At 38.3% G+C, this 19,383-nt stretch overlaps 2 protein-coding genes across 2 annotated transcripts in view; one reads left to right on the top strand and one right to left on the bottom strand.

Annotated features, from left to right (window-relative positions):
- The window catches only part of LOC106052796 (uncharacterized), a 57,880-nt gene extending 49,351 nt beyond the window's left edge, over positions 1-8,529 (top strand). Inside the window, exons 16-17 of the mRNA XM_056025713.1 lie at positions 6,798-6,896; positions 8,229-8,529. Of these exons, the coding sequence (XP_055881688.1) occupies positions 6,798-6,896; positions 8,229-8,410 (281 nt within the window). The 3' untranslated portion in view covers positions 8,411-8,529. The remainder of the gene's footprint in view (positions 1-6,797; positions 6,897-8,228) is intronic.
- A 2,283-nt stretch (positions 8,530-10,812) lies between these two features.
- The window catches only part of LOC106052799 (protein rolling stone-like), a 46,107-nt gene continuing 37,536 nt past the window's right edge, over positions 10,813-19,383 (bottom strand). Inside the window, exons 4-5 of the mRNA XM_056027657.1 lie at positions 15,434-15,538; positions 10,813-14,955 (exon numbers count right to left, since the gene is read on the bottom strand). Coding sequence (XP_055883632.1) covers positions 14,555-14,955; positions 15,434-15,538 — 506 coding nt within the window. The 3' untranslated portion in view covers positions 10,813-14,554. The remainder of the gene's footprint in view (positions 14,956-15,433; positions 15,539-19,383) is intronic.

Here is a 19,383-nt window from a genome sequence, read left to right as displayed (position 1 = left end):
TTTCTGCAAGTGGCTGCGCGTGTTTCTAGTTCTGTGTCTGGGAAAGTCACTACAGTCAAAGGAACAACGCAATACAATGGCGTCAAAGATGGGGTGAAAATAGTTTTAGATTCCAGAGACTGTAAGGAAAGGGAAAGCGGACAGTTTTTTGGGGGTTTTTTTTTTTGGTTTCTCGACTCGCCGGCACTGCTTTGGAATTTATGTCTCTCCCCCATCTACATATTTGGGTTAATTTTGTTATTGTCTTTACGTTCTGAGGTAGTCATCTTATTGGTTCGAGTTGTAGTGAGCTAATTAACTTGGTCAACTGCTTGATGTAGACAACTATACTTCTAGCATTCGAGTCGGTTGTCATTTCAGTCTACGAAGCGGCTTACACTGATTTCATGAGTCAGTGTTGGTACTTTGCATTTAGAGCTTTGGGAATTCAGACCTTATCATGTGTGGTCCTCCATTGGGCCTGCTGGCGCCTGCTGAGGCTGTTCTGGTACTAGCGTAGGTAAATGTAATATGTCTGTATAGAGGATTTAAGTAGTAGTAAAAAGGTCCCTTTTCAAACCTTGCGATCTATAAGGCAGATAATGTAAAGGTCATCTGATTCTGTGACAAAAGGGTAAGGAAAGTGTCATGTGTCCATCACAGCGATCGACAGCTTTTACTTTTCCCCAACTAATGTCAGGTACCCCATTAGAGCTGGGTAAATTCAGGGGCGCCCCAAGAATCCCGAAATTAAAAAGCCCAGCCTTAACCAGAATTCGAGCCTGGGACTACTCGGTTAGGAAGCGCTTTTCCACTCGGCCGCAATGCCTCCTATAAAACATTTACCAATTAACTTCTTATCATGCCCTTTTTTCTGATCAAAGAACGGTACACATGTCCTTGTATATTTTAACATGGAACTATTTCAAACGAAAACAGCTTCAAATGTGATATATGATGTCGTATTATATCTACTTCATCAGACTTAGTAGTGTCGTGGAGTTCACAGAAATATAACAGACGATTGGTTGTTGATGTGATGACTGGCGAAGTATGGGACTAAGTGAACTTGATTTGACTCTACCCATCTTTTGTCTTAACCTCACTCTTGTTGATCGTCTAGTGGTGTATGTTGATTGTCTAGTGGTATATGTTGATTGTCTAGTGGTGTATGTTGTTTGTCTAGTGGAGTATGTTGATTGTCTAGTGGTGTATGCTGATTGTCTAGTGGTGTATGTTGTTTGTCTAGTGGAGTATGTTGATTGTCTAGTGGTGTATGCTGATTGTCTAGTGGTGTATGTTGATTGTCTAGTGGAGTATGTTGATTGTCTAGTGGTGTATGCTGATTGTCTAGTGGTGTATGTTGATTGTCTAGTGGTGTATGCTGATTGTCTAGTGGTGTATGCTGATTGTCTAGTGGAATATGTTAATTGTCTAGTGGTGTATGTTGTTTGTCTAGTGGAGTATGTTGATTGTCTAGTGGTGTATGCTGATTGTCTAGTGGTGTATGTTGATTGTCTAGTGGAGTATGTTGATTGTCTAGTGGTGTATGCTGATTGTCTAGTGGTGGATGCTGATTGTCTAGCTGTGTATGTTGATTGTCTAGTGGTGTATGCTGATTGTCTAGTGGTGTATGTTGATTGTCTAGTGGTGTTGATTGTCTAGTGGTGTATGTTGATTGTCAAATGGTGTATGCTGATTGTCTAGTGATGTATGTTGATTGTTAAGTGGTATATGTTGATTTCTAATGATGTATGTTGATTGTCTAGTGGTGTATGTTGATTGTCTAGTGGTGTATGTTGATTGTCTAGTGGTATATGTTGATTGTCTAGTGGTGTATGTTGATTGTCTAGTGATGATCTGATTGTCTAGTGGTGTATGCTGATTGTTTAGTGGTGTATGCTGATTTTCTAGTGGTGTATGTTGATTGTCTAGTGGTGTATGTTGAGTATCTAGTGGTCCTTGAATATCTAGGGATGTGTGCTTTAGTGATGTGATTGCTGTATATTCAGTAGTGAGTGCTTTCTCTTCTAGTTAAATAGTAGCTTTCTTATTAAGCGGTCAAACCAATTTCCGTCAGTTAACTTGCTAATTGTTCTTGCCCTCAAAGTCCTCGTGCTATCACTTCTACTTACTTGACCTCTTCCACTTTCTGATTTTTTCGAAGCATTTCATCTCGCAATGTTCAGGTTCAGGTAAAAATGTTTTTTTTTCCAATTCGATGCTTTTCCCTATCTAAAAGATAACATAAAAATTAGGCTTAACAAACTTGCAACATAGAATAGATCTTAATGTGAATCCGTTTTTGTAAAGTTTTGGAGGGTTACGTCGACATGATAAATTAATTAGTTTGACACTGACAGATATAATGGCATCGTGGTCTGGAATTAAATCATCAGTGTAATTTTATTATGGGTACCGGGGGACTGTAAGTGTTTGTTGCATGGGCTTACATTGGGTGTCTGGTGTCCTAGCTTTCATTAATTGTCTGGTGTCTTAGATTTCATTAAGTGTCTGGTGCCTTAGCTTTTATTAAGTATCTGGTGTCTTAGATCTCATTAAGTGTCTGGTGTCTTAGATTTCATTAAGTGTCTGGTGTCTTAGCTTTCATTAAGTGTCTGGTGTCCTAGCTTTCATTAAGTGTCTGGTGTCTTAGCTTTCATTAAGTGTCTGGTGTCTTAGCTTTCATTAAGTGTCTGGTGTCTTAGCTTTCATTAAGTGTCTGGTGTCTTAGCTTTCATTAAGTGCCAGGTGTCTTAGCTTTCATTAAGTGTCTGGTGTCTTAGATTTCATTAAGTGTCTGGTGTATATGCTGTCACTAAGTGTTTGATTTCTTGACATGTGAGTTATCATTTCCCATAGATAATTCTTAAACATTAACGTGATTTTTTAAGTATCTTTTATTATAACTATACATACTATGTGGTCAAATGGTAGCATGTTTACTGAGACTAATACAGAAGACGTCTTCACCTGAATATATAATGTGTTCATTAAAGTTTTCCTTAAATGGGAAAAAAATTGCACCCAAGATTATATCTGAACAAATCTTAGATTCTTTCCTTTTTTCTGGATGGCGGTAAAACAAAACCTGAACATAACCTAATTATAAGATAACTTTCAATAAATGCTGTTCCGCCTGTGAGATTGGAGCTAAAACAGATTCTGGGAGGTTTTCACAAACTGATGAAAAATTAATGGGTCCCATACATCTGAACAGAGGACAGATTGGATAGATTAATGATATGCATGCAGCATGATACCAAGTTTTTTGTCATTAAGAAAATATTTACTTGTTGCACTGGCCTATAGACTCTGAAGCTAAGCGAAATGAAAACTACTTTTTAAAGCTTATAACAACTCACTCTCTCTGTGTGTCTGTCATTCTGTCTGTCTAGTTAAAAGTTTGTACACGTTATTTCTTCCACAACCATTCTCAGATCAATGTGATATAATTTGATATGAATGTGATATGAATCAATTTAAAAATTAACAAATTGGTCAGTTAATTAATTATTTTGATAATTAATTATTGTGTTATTATTATATTTATTAATTATTTTGTTTGATGCCGAAAAGGGAAATAAATCCTTCAATATTAACAGATACGGCTAAATATGTAGGTTTTCGTTCCCTAAGATATTTCTCCCACACCCATTCTCGGATCAAGGTGAAACTTAATATATATATATATATATATATATATATATATATATATATATATATATATATATATATTGTACCAAAGAAAACATGAATCAATTAAAAACATTACCAATTAAATCATTTAATTATTGTTATTAAGTAATTTTGTAATTTGAAAATTTTATTGTTATTTGAAATTTTATTTGAAATCAGATAAGGGAAATAACTTTTACTTCATTGAAAGATATAGTTCAAAGTGCAGAATTCTTTCCCTTAGATAAGATTTGTGGGTTTTTTTTTAAGGATTTCTTATATTTTGCTTGTTAACAGATACATCTCATAGGCTCATACCATGACCCAAAGTGGCGGCAGATATTCGTGCTATGAATCATTTCCTACGTATTTGAACAAAGAATGACCCACGCCAGCTCCCTCCCCGTGTGACTAGAGTGGTCAACTCGTACAATGGACGAAATGACTTAAGAACAAAACAAATATGTCAACCGTGGAAACGATCTGCCGCCCTCCCATCTCTCCCCGCCGCCGAGGCCCACTACTGTTGTCCCAGTTTATCAAGCATTCAAACAGCAGCTCGTGCCAGTATGTTAATGAGGAAATACTTCTGGCGTGTACTCGAGACACTGGCGTGGCGGGGAGCACAACTTGTATTTCTAGGTCACGATCGTTGACCAAATGGTATTGACATAACAGGTCAAGCTGATACAGCGAATGTAGATACACTCTGGGATCTTTCTGCTGGACCTGGCTTGGAATGCAGGGAAACCCCATAGGATTCATCTGTCCAATTTAAAACCACCCAGGGCTGTAACAGAATTCACGTCTGTTTGCAACCACCCTATCCAACCACCCACCACCAGAAATATGCCGCTGTTGGTGTACTAATGATCTGTTACTAGCCTACAATACAGACAGTCCCATCCGATTATACCTAATACCATTGCAGTCCTGTAAACCCAGGATTCATTTCTTGTAATTGATTGTTAACATGGCCAGACTCCCAACCCTCCTCTCTTAGAAGAATACTCTTACTTTAAAATAAGTATCAATCTAAAAGACATTCAATATATTTTTAAAGGTTTACATTGGTTGATTGCGTTAGTCTGTAATATGTTTCGCATAACGCGTGTTGACTAACCATCTGCATGGATTTAACGCCAAGCTCTGTAGTATTCGCTAGGAGTATGACAATTGATTCTATCTAGATGCTAAAGTAAGAGTGACAAGGTTGTTGTTTCTTGTAATTATTGTGAAGTTATTACAATGTTTAGTGGTTGGGTAAACAATTGTACTTTTTTCTGGTGTGTCAATAGAAAGTTACTATTTAAAGTTTATTTAATTTTTTTTTAGAAGTGGGGGCAAGGATTTGAAATAATTAGATTCATCTTTTTGTTCTCGGTATTTCCATTCTTATTTACAATATTTCGTTGCAGCTCTGAGTTGTAACTCTGTCATGCGCACTTGCGTCTCGTTTCTGCAGAAGTAACGCACTGTTTTAGAAGTAGTAAGCTCCCCTTTCAGACCTTGCAATCTATAGGGCAGATGATGTAAAGGTCACCTGTTCTGTGGCCTACGGTTAACGAGGGTGTCATGTGGCTAGAACAAGGACCAATTTAACCACCTTTATTTTTCCCCAACTAATGCCAGGTACCCATTAGACCTGGGTAGATTCAGAGGCGCCCATAGTTCCCGAAATTAAAAACCTCAGTCCTCACAGGATTCGAACTCGGGACTTACCGCTTAGCCGCGGCGTCTCCCGTTTTGGAACTAGACTAGAGATGAAAGATAACGTTAGAAGAAACAACGGAGTTCCGCCTATGTCTAGTAGCTTCAGTAGGAGCTGTGCCCAGGGCATTATGTATTTGTGATGTCCTGAGAATAAAGACCTGTTTTCGTCGAGTAGACTCCTTAGGCTTATTACACTATTTAATTAATACCTTCAACTCTCAATCTTGCTGCTCAAATAATTCATGAAAAAAATCTAAACCTGCAGCAGCATAGTTTCACATTAAAGGAAGTACTTTGATTAGTAGGTTGGACCGTGACCTCCGTGTCGAAGGTGCCGGTCGGACAAGCTCTGGGTACATTCCGCACGTGCTCTATGTACGGATCTTTTATTGTGAGGAATGTCTGTCAAAACAAAAAAGTGTATTGTAATGACCAATGGTTTGCTCGCCTGCTCCTCTGTAAATATGAAAAGTTGGAAAAGTTTGGGTTCATGTGAACTATGGGATGTGACCTCGGAACCTCCCCTATACTTTTTAAAATCTGTATGGCAGATAGACGCGGTAGATATGGAATGTACGCATTTTTAAATTGCTCACGATTTATAGATACGGCTCAGACATACAATTCGAAGACACAGACTTAAGAAAAAAGTCATCAGAAAAAATAATTGTAAATAGTCTGTTTCTTTTAAATTGGACAACATTTAATGTGCAAGCTATCAACAAAACATACAAAGGGAGATAACTATTAAAACGTATACTCTAAAGATTTGAATAAATTTTGTAACGTAGATTATTTCCCTTGAATATTTCAATGTGAACTATAGAATGTTACAAACGTCTTTTTATAAAGCTTAAATATCATTCTATTGCAACAGCGGAGTCGATATATCCATGAAATGAACACATGATACATAAAAACAAAGCAACTAATTGGTTATATAATCACCGTTAATTGATTAGTTCGTCACATGGCGGCATGTGGTATTATGAATTCATTATTCACAGATATCGCTAAATATGTGTAATTTTTTCTCCTTAGCTAATTGTACACGTTATTTCTCCCACACCTATTCTCGGATCACGTTGAAACTTTCAACAACTATTTGTTGTGCCTAACAAAACAGGAAACAATTTTAAAAAATTAACCAATTAGTCCTTTAATTATTTCGTTTGATGTCGAATAAGGGTTATAATTTCTACCATATTGTGAGGTATAGTTGTAAGTGTGGAGTTCTTTCCCTTAGATATTCTTCTTTTTTGCTTATGTGTCTTGCCCCTCAAACCCCCCCTCCCCACCGCTCCGATTTCATGTTACTTGTAAAAAAAAGCTAAAAATTAAGAGTTTGTTACTAAAGATAGAAAGAAAAATGAAAAAACAAATTAAATGGCGACTTTGTTTTGCTTCTCTTTCTGTTCCCCAACTAGACTGTGACATCCCTGGTCCACACAGCTATGACGTCAAGTTCAGTCACGTGGTACAACCAGAGGGTAAAACTATGGGCTTGAAGAGATCCGCCAAATCAGGTAAGTAGCCCATCTGTGTGAATTCTTTTTGATGTTTACATCTGTGTGATATCTGTAATATCCGTATGATGTGTACATCTGTGTGATATCTGTGATATCCGTATGATGTGTACATATCTGTGTGATATCTGTGATATCTGTAATATCCGTATGATGTGTACATCTGTGTGATATCTGTAATATTTGTAATATCCGTATGATGTGTACATCTGTGTGATATCTGTGATATTTGTAATATCCGTATGATGTGTACATCTGTGTGATATCTGTAATATTTGTAATATCCGTATGATGTGTACATCTGTGTGATATCTGTAATATTTGTAATATCCGTATGATGTGTACATCTGTGTGATATCTGTAATATCCGTATGATGTGTACATCTGTGTGATATCTGTGATATTTGTAATATCCGTATGATGTGTACATCTGTGTGATATCTGTAATATTTGTAATATCCGTATGATGTGTACATCTGTGTGATATCTGTTATATTTGTAATATCCGTATGATGTGTACATCTGTGTGATCTCTGTATGATGTTTACATCTGTATGGCGTCTTATTGATGTGTGATATCTGTACGATGTTTACATCTGTGTGATGTATATCTGTGGTTAGGGTTATCTGTGTTATGCATACATCTGTGTGTTGTGTACATCTGTGTGATGCGTACACCAGTGTGATTTGTATATATGTGTGATGCGTACATCTGTGTAATGTGTATATCATTGTGATGTGTACATCTGTGTGATGTTTATATATGTGTAGTGTGTATATATGTGTGATGTGTACATGTGTGTGATGGGTACACCTTGTGATGTGTTAGTGCAATTTAGTTAAATTTAATTTATTACTTATTTAATTACACATGGCGCTGCCAGGTCTGGCGTTTCTAACCAAAGGTCCGAGGGCAATCAAGTTATTAAAACAGATACCAAGAGGACATATAAAGGAGAATTACTTTAGTATTAAACAAATATATATATAAATAATTCATCAATAAAAGAGGAAGGGATAACAATGGTGGGAAGAAAAAAAATAAATCTAAAGTAATTCCAGTATGCAGTGGCGTCACTAGGGGTTGCGGACCGTACCGGGTGTCACAGACCCTAGTCACGCCACTGCTAGTATGTACTAAGATAAAATGAGAGAAAGAGATCATCTATAAAATGTATACAAAATGTCCATAAAATGTGTACAAAAATGTCATAAAATGTTTATAAAATGTGTACCAAATGTGTATAAAATGTGTACAAACTGTCTATAAAATGTGTACAGAAATGTCTCTAAAATATGTATACAATTTGTAAACTTATATTTTGTCTACAGCTCAGACGCCAGGCCCAGGTCCCTGCGCCTACAACGTCTCGGCCTCGAAGACCAAGTGTGCTCACTCCATGGGCCCTTCGGTCAGCAGTCGGCACACACCTTTCATGTTCAATGGCGTTGGACATAGAACGATCCTCCGGGACCTTCCCAAGGGCGTCTCTCCCGCGCCTCTTCTGGGATAATCTCCAAATTGACATGCAGGGTACTAAATCCACGAAAATTAAAAAAAAAAACCTAGAAACCTAGGCTAAAACTTCAACTTTTATGGAAAACATTGGTTAAAACCCATAATCTGTTATAAGCCCAAACACGCTTAAAATGTTATTTTAATTTCATATTGTTATTCACAGTAATGTGTTTTCTTTTATACTTTTATATCACAAATGTCTAATAAGTAAAATTATACTGATTACTTATGTATATGAAACATAAATAAACCAAGTTACGTAGCTCGGAAATTCTAAAGTGTTTTCTCAATTATATACAAATGTAAACCCGATTTATATCATACATCTCCACAATAAAGTCACTAATCCATATACATTTGTATAGCTCCACACCCAGAAGACCACTTACAAATATAGTAATACTATTTTGTTTATTGACTCTGCGCTGCACCTTTAGTGTGTCTCCTCATTTTTCCTTGATAACTTAGGTTTAAATTAAATGCTTTTGTAGGTGTTGGTCCAATCTCCTTTCTGGACCCGTGTGGGGGGAACGGGGAATCTGGGGAACAGGTTCCCGTGCTGCTTTTGAACTCATCTCTGCTCGAGACGGTGTTCAAACTCGCGCCCCTCGATAAGCAGCCAAACGGCTTTTCCACCTCTCAGCCACATTCGAGATCCTTGCTCTATATGGCCTTCCTAAGTCACGAAGCGACTATGGTTCATCTCATGGGTTATGGGATGAATGCCTGGGCATTAGCTGTGGTCGGAACGATGCCGCCCACACATCAGTTTCCCCCTCTCCAAGAAGCTGATGTATCCAAAGGAACGACAAATGGTCAGCAGCGTCGCAAGCTCTGCCAGGATGTAACGCTGTGCACTGCAGACTGCCTAAGAGTCACAAGCTCGTCAATTTTCCTCAGGGTTGACTCTTGAAGACCTTCAAATGCTTGGGCATTGCTGAAAGGCAGCGGAGGTTTGGAGTTTTCCTTCTCCTAGCTGGGTAGCCACCCAAAGCGAACGTGCCCCTCCCGCCCGAAGCTTACTGGTTTAGGCGCCAGTTACTTGCTTTCGCCACTTCTTCTGTTAGTGAGAACAGTTCCACCAATAATAATTTTACTTATAAAGCGCTGTTAACAAACAAAATGTAGGCTCAAGGCGCTGTAATAACATTACAAACACAAACACGACAGCTAAAATGACAAAGTAATCTAAAAAAGTTTTAAGCAGATAAGTCTTAATGTTCTTCTTAAAAGCGGTGTAGCATCTTGTCTGTCTGAGATCAATGCGGAGTGAGTTCCATACTTTTGGTCCGTGCACTGAAAAAGCCCGCAGACCGTAGCTTTTGAGGGAGAAACGTGGCACCACTAAAAGCAGGGCTCTCTGGGGGACATATGGAGTAATCAGTTCTCTAAGGTACAAGGGCATCTCATTGCTATATATACACTGATGACAAAGTGTGGCGACCTTGTAATCGATTCTCGCTTTCACGGGAAGTCAATGTAGCGTGCGCAAGAGCGTAGTAGCAGAATCTCGTCTTGTTTTTCTAACGACTACTCGTGCGGCGTTGTTCAGAATACGTTGCAGCTTGGCCATACGTGAAGGCCAGAAGTTTTACTGGTTGTCAGAGGTTGTTTGAGACGCCTGCAATTAGGAAGCATTTTATAGGTAGTGGACTGCTTTTACCCATTACCACATCTGGCAATGACAACCTTGAGGAACATCATTGCTTATGATTATCCATAATTATGTGATTACAATTTGGCATTGTTAGTGCTGATGCTTAAAGGGAAGTAAATATAATTTTTGGAAAGCTATACTGAGATTTAAAGACTTATTTCCCTTGATCCAGAATACGTTTTTTGGTTGGCACGTTATAGTTTAATAGGATACTTGCAAAAGTAGTGTACTTCTTTTGAAAACGTGTTAACATGGAATAGATCAAAGTATATTAGTAGTATGATTGTATGTACCGAGTGTGATAAACAGTTTATGTGAAATACTATTTATTAATTGTGGTTTTAAATTATATTCTAGTTATATGCATACTAAATAGTTTTTTTTTTCTCTTTAAAAAAAGGAAACATTTTTATTTACAATGTTATTAACTCGCATGACAGAAAATACTTAATTTAGTAATACTCATTTAAAAATAAACATTTAAAAAAAGACATCCATAAAAAACGTTTATATAAATGTTTTTAAAAAATGTTAAACATTCACGCTCTGGACTGTCGTTCGGTTGTCTCGATGGTGCCGGGTTCATATCCTCCCCGCTGACTTCCCCGTAGTTCTGCGGGAGGTTTGGACCAAGAAGTAGATTAATTTCAACTCTGAAGGAACATTCGAAACATGTCAAACAAACAAACAAACAAACAAACAAACAAGTAATTAACAAAATCACGAGAATGAATACAAAATAATTACATTCCTTTTTATTTTTCATGTTTAATGACTACATCTTTTTAAAAACATTTTAGTCTCTATGGCACGCTGTCATGTTTTTGAACAGAAAATGTCACTTTCAAAAACTTTAACATTTATATACATACACAATACTCATACTGTATATCATACATACCTGTCAAAACCTGAATACAATACAAACTGACACAATTAATATAATCTCAATGTAAACATTATATATTCACACAGCAATATTATAGCAAAAAATACTATTTACATATTTACGAATATATCGTTGGTATGTATCTCTACCAAAGAAAAATCCACACATCCTGTAATTCTTTAGGGAAAGAAAAGTAAAGTTGGCAGGTCCTCTGTTTCTTTGGCCAACAGTTAACGAGCAGGATGTCATGTGATCAACACAACGACCAACCGCCTTTACAATTTCCAACTTAAGTCAGGGCGCCCCAAAAATCCCGAAATTCAAAATCCCAGTCCCTGAGGGGGCCCGAATACAGATACCCAGGGTCCGAAGCCAAGTGCTTAACCACTCAGCCACCCCACATTTCTAAATATCGTAGTTATAATTTAAATTTTTGCAATAAAGATCAACTCAGTCGACCTTTCGCCCTCAGAGGCATAGAGGAATCAGAGGAGAGCGGCTGGAAGCAGATGGCTCATGAAAGAGTCAGAGCTCTCATGAAAGTCGCGGGACACCTTTGAGAGTCAAAGAAAAGTCATTGCCAATGGCAGGAGAAAAGGACGAAAAGAACATTAAAAATATCAACCGTTGAACAAAGACTTTGTCTGCGTTAGAAATGGCAAAATATCCGGGTCGAAACTGGTGGAGGGCTCCATCTCCCGTCGCCTTAGCGTGATTCCTCCGTAGAAATGTCCGCATGGGGAATCAGATAGGCTAAGAACGAGAGCTACATAGCTTCCAGCCGGCTACCACACGAATGTTCTAGCGAGCGTACCACCCGTTGCACCGTTTCCCAGCGTGGTGATGGTCCTTCCACTGTTTGCTTCGGAACATTTAATAAATAAGGAGGGTCTCTCCGAGGGCTCGGCCTCCGGCCTTCGCATAGGATGAGGAACCTATAACGTCGGGTCAAAGAGTCGTGTGTCATGAACAATGGGAGTAAATAAATGGTCGCTTTGTTTTGGAGGGAGGGGCTCCTGACAGAGAGGTCGGTGAAGAGCCAATTTCCAATCCTGGCTAAAATCTTTTCCCGGTCAAAGATTCATACAGGCATTTATTTCAAACCTATTCGGACACTTCGAAGATGTCTCAACTGGCCTTCGTCAGGCCAAATACTGCAGTCCGTAGTCTTCAAAATAAAAGATATTGTCTTATTAAGAAAGTATTATTGCATAAGTAGATTTTAAAATTCAATTTCAATTCGAATGTTATTTGGAAAGGGAGGCTACTCATTTCAATCTTGAACTACATTCTTCGTCACATCTCAACTTGGGAGAAATAAATTAGCTAATTAGAAAAATTAAATAAACGTTTAATTTACAATTTAAAAAAACTGGATCGCCTTCTTTTGAGAGAAACATCTATTGCATCACTGTAAACATCATCGCCTTCAGAAAATATGCATTAAATAACAAGCTAGACATGTTAACTATTTATTGAGAATTTATAAACTACGAAACTAATATATTGTTTATCCCAGTTGCCACTTGCAATTTAAAATAGGTAAAATACCTGTTTAATAAGAGAATTGAAATTAAAGGTAAAGAATACTACATTCTAAAGATTCCAGTAATTAAATGAATACTGAGGTTTCCTCTTTAAAAATAAATATAAAGAGGTAGTTAGTACCTACGTGAAGAAGAAAAAAAAAAGCATTGCTATATTTTACTCATTAACAAGGAGGGTGCATCTGTTCTAACCACTTAACAATAATAGACATACGAAATATCCAAGTTCTTATTAAGGAAAGCCTACACTCTTTTTACCTTGTGGTTATTTGAGTTGACCATCTTGTAAGGGCTAAGGCAAACTATGGGAACAAAAACTGCTCATTTTATTTTATTTTGTCGTCTTCTGGTAAGTTCTTCCGGAGGATTCCAGCTACCCGTCGCCTCAGCATGGCGCCTCCGTGGAAACATCCAGTAGTGGAACTAGATAGGCTAAGTACGAGTAGCGAACCAGGCCCGGCCGGGCTTCACTGGGTAAGCTCTTGTTTTTTTTTTTTTTTATCTCACTCGTGATAGGGATGGAACAACCAGCCCGCTCCACAGTTCAAAAAGTCCGCAACGCAGTTCCACAAAGGGGCTGTCATCAGTGTCCCGCTAGCTGGAGTGGCGGTCCCTGCACGGAACAGTGGCGGTTACACTTAAGGGATATGAGACAAGCTCCCCATGGTAAGTGCTACTCCCGGCCACTTATAGCGAGTGGACCCAGGACAGGGGGCAGTGCGCCGTGTACGTGGTACGGACCGGCTTCCGCCCTGTCACCATTATGGCCGCTACTACTGTAAGCCCTCAGACAGAACACGGGGTGGGGAACCCAATGTCCAGGCCTGGTTGTTTTCTAACAATCAACGGGATAATGGCGCCCTTGCAGGCGCCGATTCCTTACTGGTCTTCATTGAATGTAAGTTCTACAAAGGCAATCAAAGTTTTACAAAAATAAATAGACAAAGCTAATTATTAAACATCAAATCACAGCGATTAGCACACTCTCTCCTCTCTAGAACCAGTGGATACATCATTTGATCCCCAACTTGAATTATGGGACTGAGCAATACAGTAGTTCGCAAATGAATTCCGATGGAGGCTGTTCAGAAAATACAATAAACCAAGGAGAAACACGGCCACAAGGCCTTCTTCACCAAAAAAACAACAAAAAACAAAAAAACACCAAAACACAAAAAATAAATAAAAACACGAGTCAAACAGACACATTTGATACAATAATGGATATAAAAAAAGATTAAAGACTTCTAAAATAAAAAGACATCTGCAGGGATAAAAGCCCTTCTGCTGCATTCAACAGGTGTGCTTATGAGTCTGGAGGTGGGGAAGACTACGAAGATTTGATTTGTGATAGGTCAAAGTGATTGTGAATATATAATATTTACAACAAATTATTATTAAATTATGTAAATTTTTTTCTATTTTTACCATCTGAACTGTGATTGAACCTTGTTTTTAATGACTTAACTGTATACAATTTAGCACATAATCTATGTAGAGGGAAGTGGTTTTTGAAGGATTATGGGCACGACATGGCCTAAATTGTGCCTATGTGCCAAAAACCCAAAATATCAAATATCAGCTTTTGAGTCATTAAGTTTTCTTGCATCCATTACTTTATATATGTGTCCTGCAAAGTCATTTTTTTTAATCCGATGATATAGTGTCGTTATTTCACTGTTGTCCACATGTAAATTATAAGACTAATAAAATTACCCACCGGCTAAGTAAGCTTTATATAAAAACTCTTCTATTTGCACATTATGATTAACAAAGTTATCTTGGCCGTAAAATCTGTTCCCTTTATTGAATACAATATAATGAATATATAATATAGTTCAGCAGCATTTTTTAAAAACATATTTGCTCTATAAAATAAATGTGTTTCGTTCGACTCATGTGTGAGACATCAAATGTCACGGGGTCAGCTTAACCTTGACTCACTGATGACCTTCACTGAGCCGCTGTAACGAAAACACAACAGCTCACGTGGTGACGTGTCAAAAAGGTCGCTTAAAATGTCACAAGCCAATTGTCACAAAGTCACTAAGTCATCATTTGCTTCTCGCTGTCAAAGCTGTTGAGACTCTGGTCGTGAGTGATGGCCGGCGGACAGAACCTCTGGTGGAGCTTGTCCAGTCCCAAGTTGAAGGCGCACAGCACAAGGTGGACGATGGGGATGAAGACGAAGTTACTGAGAGACGAGAGGGCCAGAGTTCTGTCCGGCCTTGACCAGTCCAGGACAGAGTAGATGTAGCGATCCCCAGTCTGGTTGGTGCCGTCCATGCTGTAGTAAATGGCGCTGAACAAGGTGTAGGCGACCCCAAAGATAACAGGGTAAACGAAGTGGAGAACTCTCAGAGGTATCCTGGTCACTACCATGTTAAGTAGAATATAAAGGGCAGCGACTCCGTGAGTATTCAATCTTATTGCAGTTATCTCCCTTCCTATATGTATAAATAAAAAAAAATGAACAGTAAGTAATATGCCAAAGTAATTGAAATGTCATATTAAAGACTATTTAATTATGTCAAATGCTATGCATAGTTTATTATATTAGGAACAAAAAAATATGTGTTTATACTAAACATTTCGATGGTAATGGACACTATGAATAAAACATAACAATTGTTAAATGAATGCCCATAAGAAATTCATGACTTTAGTTTGGACATCAGGGATTTAACTTTTATATTTAGACAAAAATCTATTACATAAACACCTCTTTAGTCTGACACTCGCATCCATCTATGTCTGAAGTACTTTTAACTGCTTTGTTTGCATGTACTTTGCAAATTAAGTATGAATTTCAGAGATCAATTATTCACTTTAAACCATCTCCTCAATGCTAGGAATAGATCATTCAAAGCTATATATAACATACTCACAGCTTCTGCGTACTGTCATCGATACTGAAGTACTCACCTTTATGTACAGATGTCCAGTACCAGATACACACCATGACAGCACCTGTCACTGACATGACATACAGCAGCCACATCACTTTTATCAACATTGGGAGATGAGGACCTGTGGGAATGAACAGCGAGAGATGAGGCACTGTGGGGATGAACAGAGAGAGATGAGGACCTGTGGGAATGAACAGAGAGAGATGAGGACCTGTGGGAATGAACAGAGAGAGATGAGGACCTGTGGGAATGAACAGAGAGAGATGAGGACCTGTGGGAATGAACAGAGAGAGATGATGCACTGTGGGAATGAACAGAGAGAGATGAGGACCTGTGGGAATGAACAGAGAGAGATGAGGACCTGTGGAAATGAAAAGAGAGAGATGAGGCACTGTGGGAATGAACAGAGAGAGATGAGGCACTGTGGGAATGAAAAGAGAGAGATGAGGCACTGTGGGAATGAACAGAGAGAGATGAGGCACTGTGGGAATGAACAGAGAGAGATGAAGCACTGTGGGAATGAACTGAGACAGATGAGGACCTGTGGGAATGAACAGAGAGAGATGAGGCAATGTGGGAATGAACAGAGAGAGATGAGGACCTGTGGGAATGAACAGAGAGAGATGAGGACCTGTGGGAATGAACAGAGAGAGATGAGGCCCTGTGGGAATGAACAGAGAGAGATGAGGCACTGTGGGAATGAACAGAGAGAGATGAGGACCTGTGGGAATGAACAGAGAGAGATGAGGCACTGTGGGAATGAACAGAGAGAGATGAGGCACTGTGGGAATGAACAGAGAGAGAGAGAGAGAGAGTTCAATACAGACATTTAAAAAACTATTAAATTATCAGTCTATACAAAATATGTTTATTTTATAAAATATGCTCATAACCCGCGAGTTATACAAGTTTCTACAAACGAATAGTAGTCGTGCGGGGTACACAAAGGTGCGGGGTATACGCAATTTATTGCTTATAAACATAGCATAGCGGTAATATTGGACATACCGGTGGGTCTATAGACCTTCTATAGTTTGTTGTGTACAGATACTACCGTGGGCTCATATTTCACTCTCGTGTTGCACTCTATGTATCATTTTGTTGTAACTCCAACTGGAGCACGAGTGTGTCTCGAGGGACTGACGTCTGATGAGCAACAACTTTATGTACTGGTAATTTACTGCAAGTCACGCTTTGTACATGCGGGATATATAAGGGTGCGGGTTGTAACATTTTGTTTTTTTACTTATTTTGTAATTTGTGCGGGGTATTACAAGTGTGGCAAAGTCCAACATAAATAAAACATTAAAAGTAATACAGATCCTCTACAAGGAGGCCACAAGTGCGGTGTACTTTAAAAATAATATTGGGGACTGGTTTAAAACCACAGTTGGAGTGAGACAAGGCTGCCTACTCTCACCTACTCTTTTTAATATCTTCCTTGAAAGAATATCGGAAGATGCCCTCGAGGGCTATGAAGGTACTGTTAGCATTGGAGGAAGAAGAATTACTAACTCGCGCTTCGCGGATGGCATAGATGGCCTAGCAGGGACAGAAGAACTAGGTAAACATTTTTATATGCTTTTGAGTCTTGGCCGCTGACTGCAGAACTAGAGAGGAGGATCCTGTCAATGGAATTGAGATGCTACAGAAGGATCCTAAGAACCACATTCAAAGACCGCATCACAAACCAAGAGATTATGTGAGACAGGGTTACTAGATTGGCAGGACACAATGATGGTTTGCTGACTATTGTAAAAAAAAAAAAAAGAAAGAAACTAAATCTCTATGGCCATATTAAAAGGTCTTCGGGTCTCGCAAAGACCTTCCTTCAGGGCACAGTACCAGGAAAAAGAAGAAGAGGCAGACAGAGAAAGTGTTGGGAAGACAACATAAAAGAGAGAGGTTCTATCCAAGGCGAAAGACAGAGAGGAATGGTGAAAGACGGTTAACAAATCTTCTGTGGTGCTCAAACGGTTTAACAGATTAATGGATCTGCATTTGCGGATTATACGCGTGTGCGGGTTATATGCGCAAAGACAAAGGCGAGAGCAGAAGGACAAAACTTTAGAACATATAACAGTGGCGTAGCTAGGATGAGGGGAGGAGAGGGAGAATTTGAAAATCCCCCCGAATTATTTTTTTTTTTTACATTAAATATTAAAAATTAAGCAAAATGCAGGGGCTCCCAAAGATGTAAAGCCCCCCCGGGACCCCATATGATGGCAAATTTCTAGCTAAGCTCCTGACATATAACGTCATATGGGAAAAAAACAAATCAAAATCTTGAGGATGAACCACACTTGAAACATTCTTCTTCTTTTAGCCAGCTTCTTGCTGCTGAGCTGTGAGCTCTTTTGCAGACTTTGTCACAAAAAGTCAAAGGTCAGAAGGTAATAAAATCTTCGAGTTTTCTCAAATGACCAAAGAGGAATGTTGAATAGATAATTATAGCTTTACTTCTTATTTTAAATGATTCCTTACGCCATTGAAGTTCTTGTTTTCATGGCGTTTTATGTCCAAAAAAAAAAAGAGCTTTAACCTCATCTCTTGTTACGCCTCTGGAATGTGGTTTGTTCTCTTATGAAAGCAAAAGTTTGAATGTTAGTTTTACCCTGTGTCAACAATGCGTTAATGGAATAGATCTAAGTGTGGATTCAAGGGGCGTGGTTTTTTAAAGTATTCCTTTTAGGGGGTAGGGGGGCTTTGTTTTTACCTTGATCTCAAAGCGAATTAAGCATACAGTTGATGTAACTATCTACCTAGGGACCCCCACCCCCCCCCACCCCCACTTCTGTAACAACGGACATGATAAGACATGCTTGTTTAAAGGCGTTCCCAAAAATGTCAACATTTAATAGTTTTTTTTTTTACTAAACATTTGTTTGAACTGACTTTTGAAACAAAATGGTTTCTCACAGGGACGTTCTTCTGATACATGTATCTGTTAAATAAGTTATATTCTAAATGTGGCATTTATTTCTTCAGCCAAGACCTGCAGCAGTTAGATAAATCTAAATTCCACACGAGACCCACCACAATCCTCCACCCCCACACACTCGTCTTGTGTTTGGGGTTGTACAACATCTGATGGGTAACTGATGTTAATACCGCCAGTTTTCTTTTTTTTGTTTTGTTGATGTCTGTCTAAAATACATTTAATGGAAACGTTGCTTAATAACAATATATCTTTAAAGGGTTTTAGATCAAGTTTACAGGAGTATCAGAATGCGTATTACATCAGCCTATTTACGAGTCTCGATTGCTTGACAGTTTTGGGTCTGTTCCAACTGAAAGTAGACTGGTATATGAAAGGGTGGAGCGTGTTTTTTAGTATTCTAATTCCAGATGCAGACCTGAGAGGATTATTTGGATCAGGTCACCGTGACACGTGATCATCTGTTTATAATTGAGTTTACCTTGTGATGTCGACGTCTGGTAAGTTTAATACCTACCTGGATGTGTAGGTTATGGAATAATAATTTGTATTTAATAGTAATTGCGTCAGGTCGTTGAAACTTACTCTTGAAATTTAATCAATCAATCAATCAATCTATCTATCTATCTATCTATCTATCTATCTATCTATCTATCTATCTATCTATCTATCTCTCTCTCTCTCTCTCTCTCTCTCTCTTTCTCTCTCTCTCTCTATATTTATATATAATTTATATATATATATCCGTCTATCTATCTATCTATCTATCTATCTATCTATCTATCTATCTATCTATCTATCTATCTATCTATCTATCTGTCTGTCTGTCTATCTGTCTGTCTGTCTGTCTGTTTATTTATCTACCATTAGCTGTTGTATAATTTGTTAAAATCTATCATGTTTATGTTTTATGCTTTGAGCCTATGATAATGTTTCTAAACATCGTTTCAACATGCAAGGCTGTGTTCAGGAACCTGGAGTTGAGACATCAACTTAAACAAAACGTCCCATGAGACATGTTCAGTTTC

This window comes from Biomphalaria glabrata, chromosome 4 (genome assembly GCF_947242115.1).
Source record: "Biomphalaria glabrata chromosome 4, xgBioGlab47.1, whole genome shotgun sequence".
Taxonomy (NCBI): Eukaryota; Metazoa; Mollusca; class Gastropoda; family Planorbidae; genus Biomphalaria; species Biomphalaria glabrata.
The sequence above is the reverse complement of the archived record's forward strand: the minus strand, read 5'-3'. Positions and strand labels throughout refer to the sequence as shown.